Consider the following 6,841-nt stretch of genomic DNA (forward strand, 5'->3'; position numbering starts at 1 on the left):
ATCTCGAAAGAAATACAGTTTATATGTAAAGTAATATTGACGAGGTCAACAAAAAATCTCTTTCTTTATTTCTCTCTTTCTCTCCCCTGCTTTCTCTCTCTTACGAACGTTATTAACCTAACGATGGTCCGAAGTTTCAATCTGGAATTGGGTCGACGTGGTGCCGATCGGAATATTTTCAATTACTTGTGCACACACTCCTGGCCGCATCGGCAATTCTCCGAGTAGTGTGACTACCCGTGCAAATTCCGCTCCTACTGGTTCGTTGTAATACACATGTAGGGCGACATTGAGAAACCTAATGTAACGTTACAATACGTGCGTATATACGCCTACGAAATTCAAGAATGCATAGCTTGTCATACGTTAACGTAGCAATAAAATTATAGTAATGATCTCCTTTTCCCAATTTCACACCCCCATAAACTTTGTTCAAATCGATCATTGAAAAACCCAATGTAAGATCATTTGATATCTCTTATCTCGATAAATTAAATAACCCAATAAAAAATTAAAATCGATTCGAATGTTTATACCTTTAATCACGAAGTTCGTCTTCTCCTATAAACGAATTAAAATTATTTATTTAAATGTTGATTATAAGCACGCCTGGGAATATGGCAACCCTTCACGCTACGCTCGGTCGATAACGTCATTCGTGACATAGAAAAATATAATAGAAAAAAAATATATTATCTTATTGATAGATGGCGTTCTTGAGCAACGTTATTATTAAGTATAAAGTACTACCTATTTTCAGGCGTATTTAATTAACATTTAAGTAAACAATTATTAATATAAATAATATCGAAAGAAACTTAAAACAAACGAGGTCAGAAATCGTTCATTTTTATATTGCATATTCGAGTAACTGGCGATATTCCAGAATAACTGGAAGACTGCAGCATTTGTGAATGTATGCGTTATGTGTTAACGAGATCGAATATATACACCTATGTTTATAGTTTGCGTTTCCCCTCTGTAATTTATGCTCACCGTAGTTTCGTCTAAAATTGTGCCAAGGTAGTTTCTAGCCGTTAGGAAAACGAACATTTGACTATTAAACATATTAAATCGATGTACTTAATTTTGAATTCATTCAATAATTAAAAGATAATGACCGAACTTAGGTCTCAACTGAGAAGTTTTTTTAAGGACACGACTTCGTTTTTGAACTAACGTATCTATAAAAAAATATATATATATATATAAACCATATAAATTTAAAGATATGATCTCGAATGATAAGCGTATACGATACAATAAATAAATGTTAATCATTGTTTCGTATTTGTAATTAACATATTTGATTAAAATTTATGAGAGTATCGTCATTTTTAATCGCTTATATTTTCATTTCCATGAAGTATAAAGTATTACTCGAGTGCGCCATAGTCGGGGATAAAATTAATGAATTTTGTTTTTTCGTGAATTTCTACGTTAAAAGAAAAGGGCTATTTCATTTTAAACCATACATTGTCGTGGAACCTTAAGAAGTCATTCTTAATGAGAAACATAATTTACATTTGCATTTTTTTTTTAATTTTTTTTCTTTCTTTTTTTTTGTTTTTGTTATCCTCGCCCGAGATACTTCTTGCATTCTTTTTCTTAAGATGTTACTTACCTTGAAAGAAAAGCGTAAGAATTCAAGTAATATACTCTATATTCTTTTCTCTAGGGAGTAGGAACGATGTTGAAAAATGATGGTATAAAACAGGATCTGAGTTTACTTTGATATCTCGCACACGAATAATGTCATTTTAGAAACATACCTAAAAGCATAGCATAAATGTATTACTAAAGCTTTTTCTCGCACAAAGAATTTTTATATGAAATCAAAAATATTTATAAATAAAAGAAAAAAATTAATTACCAAGATTTATGGCGTTTACTTGTTAATGATAAAGAATTATATTATGGCCAAAACGATACGAGAAGTTGTTGAGCCTTAAATAATAGAAAAAAGAAATATAATTAAAATTCTACATTAATATTATTATATTTTTTCTGTTTGTGGATGGCGTTAATGCATATGAAAGACTTAAAATTAATTGTCCGTACATCATTCTGACAAGTAAGTAATGCGATATGCTAAGTGAACTGTTTTTAAGATAGAAAAAAATGATATTAAAGGATCTTGATCCACTTAATCATCCTTAGACTATCATATTTAAATAAAATTTTAATAAAAATCTTTTCAATAATATTTTCAATAAAAAATACCTTTATCGTTCTGCTTTTAGAAATGATTATTCTTCAGAAATTACTAATGAATTCTGTCAAATCATTTTCTTTTTTTTTTCAAAATTTATATTTTCTTGATATTTTTGTATAAAAAAAAAATCATTCATGTTTCGAAAAAAGTAAGAATAATAATCGATGTTCATTAAGTTTTTATCTCTTCTGTGTTTACTTTCTTTTATAGTATTTATATTTTTATGAATGATTTCTCTGTTTGAAAATTTAAAGTATTCTACAACGCCGTGCAGAAAGATATGAACTATCTTTATTTGATGGATTTATAGACTGGTAAAAGCAGAGAATAAAAACGACGTGATATTCTCGAGATCACATCGGTATTTGCCCTCATAACTATTTTCATGACTCCCATAAAATATTCGCCATACCGAGGCATATTAATATTGAGAAACCACGTATGCAATGAGTTATGCATGATTTTCTGCTATTTCTTCACGTTAATAGTTGGACGAAGGAATAAATTATATCACAGAATAAAAGGGACACCTAAAATAATATATATAAACTTAAATAAAAGTTTCAAAAATTTTTACATGGATTAGTTATTTACCATTTTATGTACCAAATTAAATGAGAAAGAGAAAGAAGGGAAATTAATAATTACCAAGATCAATGAGAATATTCAAAGTAATACTAATTACTTGAATGTACATAAATGGCTGCATATAGAAATCTTATGTATAATAATAACATATTTTCATATTTGGCATATGTATGTATGTGTATGTAAGTATATATATACTATATCTGACACACACACATATATATATATATATTATATATCCACATATATATAATATATAAATATATTTTTTTAGATATAATAAAACTTTTTAATAGATATATAATGTATAAATGTTTGTATCAATTTCATTACTTATTTTTTCCTTATAATTCTGGAAATGATATATCAATAAGAATACTGGAATTTTATTTTATTACTTATTCTTCTGAAAAAAGACAATATATTATTTTTGTATGCTTTGCTTGTCGTTCACTTGCTCGTTATTGCCAGTATAATATATTGAATCCAAAAAGGATCTTGCAAAATCTCCAACAATACTTCTATCCGGTATACTTTGACTCATTCCGTACATTGCAAGCTTTTAAAAATATAATATATATATATATAGATATATGTATTGTTAATATTTTTATTCTATACAAATTGATAATGTAATGTTTAATACTCACTTTCCCTTCAACTGGAAGATCAGGGATTTTTAATAAATTTTCTAATTCAGTTTTAACGTCACATAAAAATTGGTCAGCAACACCTGGTTCTGTATGAACATACGTAATACAAATATGTATAGCAGAAGGGAATTGAAGTGAATTTAAATTCCATCCTTTTGCACTAAGTGCTTCAGATAATCTATAGATGTGAAAGTCATTAGAACCTATTGCAATCACCGAAGTTACAGGTGTGCCAAAAATAAAAATTCCGTTCATCTCTCTTAATCTGTGAAAGATAAATGTACATTATGATATGAAAAAAGAACAATTTTATGTTCAATTATGCATGATATAGATGCAATCCGGATGCATACTCTTTTTCAATATATCTGCTAGTTTGAATAATTTTTTTCGTTGCTTTTATATATCCTTCATATCCGAAATACATTAAAGTAGCCCAACACGAAGCTATTATTCCACCAGATCTAGAACCATTTATAGTTGGTGATCCATAAATACCACCAGGCCAATCTGTTGTTATAGTATATTGATAATGTCTATATTTCCTCTCTCTATAAAGTATGACCGAAGATCCTTTTGGCGTATATCCATACTACAGATATATTGCATAAATAAATAACATTTAAAGTATTATCGGAGTTTATATAAGTCCTGTATTATATTTAATTAATATAATATTTAATTTATAATATTTTATATTCAATTTATCGAAATATTTTATTTGCAAGCAAAATTAAAATACCTTGTGTGTGTCAGCAGATATACTAGTTACACCAGGTAATCTAAAATCAAAGGGTGGTATTTTGTATCCTATATCTGACATAAAGCAAATAAGAAATCCACCCAAACAGGCATCTACATGAACTGGAACATTATATCTTAAACCAAGTTTTGAAACTGCTTCGACATTGTCCATTGTTCCATATGGAAAATTAGGTGTTGAAGCTACCAACTAAAACGCAGGTTGATTATATATCAATTTTAAATAATAAAATACATAATTTTTAATAAAATAAAATGTTCCTACCATCACTGTATTCTTATTTATAGCTTTTTCCATAGCTGTAATGGAGACTGTATAACTATAAGGATTGATAGGTACTGTGCGTACTTTTATATTTAAGTATTGTGCAGCCTTATCAAATGAGCTATGTGCTGTTATTGGCACTACCATTTCTGGTTTCTTGATACCTTTAATTTCTCTACCATAGTCTCTGTAAGCTTTACATGCTAATATAATTGATTCTGTACCACCTGTTGTCATCTAAAGTAATTCATTGAAAAATTAGAGGTATTTTTATTTGTTTCAATGAAGAAGTAAAAATTAAATGCTTACAGTTCCACATGTGTTTTCATTGCCATTGAATAAGTGACAAGATATTCTAATAACCTCTGCTTCCATTTTACATACACCAGGAAAAACATCAGGATGTAATGGATTCGTATACGATGCAATTTTATAGACATCAGCCATTAAATTCATGAGATCAGCATCATTTCTGTAAACCGTACCTGACACTCTTCCTTTTTGCCAATCATAATCACCTTAAGCAACAAATGAATTGTTAATAATAAATGTTTTAAAATGAAATACACTCGTTATTAATCTTCTCACCCATTTCTACACATTCCTTTACTTTTAATAATACTTTTTCAGCATCCAGACCGTCCTTTGGAAGTTTAACAATAAATGGAATATTCATAAGTTTACGCTCTGCATCTTTCTTGAAAGTTTCATCAACCTTTGAAAGTTCTTTATTGATTCTTTGTTTAACAGAAGGTATATAACGAGCTAATTTAAAGAACTGCTTTTTTCCTCTTTCTATAATGGCTACAAATATATATATATATATATATATATATATATATATACACATATATTACATATATAATAATTACTTTATACATTAATCCAAGTTAAAATAATCTTATGCTGTATGTTAAAAATATGCTTGTTCTTACTTTTATCTTGGCAAAAAATAAAATTCCATATCCAAACTGTTCCAAGTACAGTGGTAGCAGTTATAGAAACGATCTGCCATGGTTCTTTATTTTGAAAGGAATTATTTACAATTCCTTTCATATAATCAATATAAAGAATACCCATATTATACCTAATACATAAAAATGTAGAGGGAATTACATTGTTATAGATCAATATATATAGGTCAATATATATAGATAATACCTTGAAGTCTAAGAATATTTTAAATATAAGTCTTTAAACACTGTAGAAAACACTTATCTAATACTTTTTGATAGGAATGATAAAAGAGCGTGAAATTTTTATGACGTGGCTTATCTTTTAAAACTTAAAACATTCGAACTCCTACGCTCTATGCTACTTTTGTACTTTGGAATCAGTCAATGCCAAAATCCGTTTAGGCATTATAATTACTCATACTTTCCTTAATAATGTAACAAAGGCATGAGAAGAATATGTGACCTTGTTATAAATGATTTTATGTATGATTATAAAATTTATAAGCACGATTATGTTAACGACACACTAATTTAAACTACAATTAAATGTTGATAATGTCGTTACATGTTCTTTGATATACTAAACAATAAAACGATAAAATAGTATGCTACGATATTATTTTATGGATTTGTAACTCTCTAGATTAGATCGAAGTGCCGTCTAGTGTGAATTCTGAAAAGATTTGTTACCGAGGGAAAAAGTAATCGATTTGAATATTTTAGAAAGTATTGCAAGAATTATCATGTATTGAGGATGAAGAAAGAAACATTGATATGATTAAGAAAATTAAAATAAACTTAGTGAGAGGTAAGCATTTTCACAACTAATAATTTTATAAACTGTTCTTGAAGTGATATATGAGTAAGAACAAAATAATGTATATATAATATATTAGAGATTAAGATTTGTTCAAATATTTAAAAAATTGGTCTGGAAATATATGATTTAAATTATACCAAGAAGAAGAAAAGAGTTAAATTATCGAATCCTTGTTTAAATTAATAATTTACATTTTATTTAATAAAATGAATGAATACATGTAAAGATCTTTGAATATTATTAACAATTTTTTAAATTCAATCATTTTATTTAAGCAGTCATTACGTTGCATTATAATTAATTTAAAAATAATCAAAAGTATATATTATTTAAACTTGCGAGTATAAATAATAAGAGCTTCGAATCCTATTTATCGAAATACAAAAAATATGAAATTTCAACTCTCCAAAACATCCTAGTATGTATTTGATTTATAACTTTTGTTTGAACGATTCTAATTTTCTTATTTTTTACTCTTTCGATGATTACTATATTATTTATTATATTTAAAAACGTTATTAATTATTATTACATTTCATTCAATAAAAAAATAAACAAAAGTTATGTGAGAATCTGATGATT

The 6,841-nt window shown here is 27.3% G+C and overlaps 2 protein-coding genes across 4 annotated transcripts in view; both read right to left on the minus strand.

Moving 5' to 3' along the window:
- Positions 1-3,042, minus strand: part of LOC127068622 (tachykinin-like peptides receptor 99D) — a 65,806-nt gene extending 62,764 nt beyond the window's left edge. For both annotated transcript variants that reach the window (XM_051004975.1, XM_051004973.1), the window contains exons 1-4: positions 2,864-3,042; positions 2,224-2,745; positions 1,874-1,947; positions 1,625-1,772 (exon numbers count right to left, since the gene is read on the minus strand). The gene's annotated coding sequence lies outside the window, so the exon portion shown is untranslated. The remainder of the gene's footprint in view (positions 1-1,624; positions 1,773-1,873; positions 1,948-2,223; positions 2,746-2,863) is intronic.
- A 135-nt stretch (positions 3,043-3,177) lies between these two features.
- LOC127068621 (sphingosine-1-phosphate lyase) lies at positions 3,178-6,066 on the minus strand. 2 transcript variants are annotated; one of them, XM_051004972.1, is made up of 9 exons: positions 5,645-6,066; positions 5,419-5,570; positions 5,072-5,278; positions 4,793-5,001; positions 4,484-4,720; positions 4,199-4,408; positions 3,810-4,048; positions 3,454-3,721; positions 3,178-3,362 (listed from the first exon to the last, which is right to left on the minus strand). In XM_051004972.1, the coding sequence occupies exons 2-9, from the start codon at positions 5,561-5,563 to the stop codon at positions 3,228-3,230; spliced, it is 1,650 nt and encodes a 549-aa protein (XP_050860929.1). In that variant the 5' UTR covers positions 5,564-5,570; positions 5,645-6,066; the 3' UTR covers positions 3,178-3,227. The 2 variants fall into 2 exon arrangements, with proteins under 2 accessions (XP_050860929.1, XP_050860928.1); XM_051004971.1 differs by having other exon boundaries at positions 5,072-5,287; positions 5,645-6,064.
- Positions 6,067-6,841: the final 775 nt, after the last annotated feature.

This window comes from Vespula vulgaris, chromosome 13 (genome assembly GCF_905475345.1).
Source record: "Vespula vulgaris chromosome 13, iyVesVulg1.1, whole genome shotgun sequence".
NCBI classification, from domain to species: Eukaryota; Metazoa; Arthropoda; class Insecta; order Hymenoptera; family Vespidae; genus Vespula; species Vespula vulgaris.

What these genes read in the sequence shown, in the direction of transcription:
- LOC127068621 (XM_051004971.1), bottom strand. Translation starts at nt 5,563, where the DNA reads ATGGGTATTCTTTATATTGATTATATGAAAGGAATTGTAAATAATTCC. An exon ending in TAAATAAGAATACAGTGATG is followed by an intron (nt 4,409 to 4,483) that starts GTAGGAACATTT and finishes CCTGCGTTTTAG; the next exon opens with TTGGTAGCTTCAACACCTAA. An exon ending in ATCTTCCAGTTGAAGGGAAA is followed by an intron (nt 3,363 to 3,453) that starts GTGAGTATTAAA and finishes TATTTTTAAAAG; the next exon opens with CTTGCAATGTACGGAATGAG.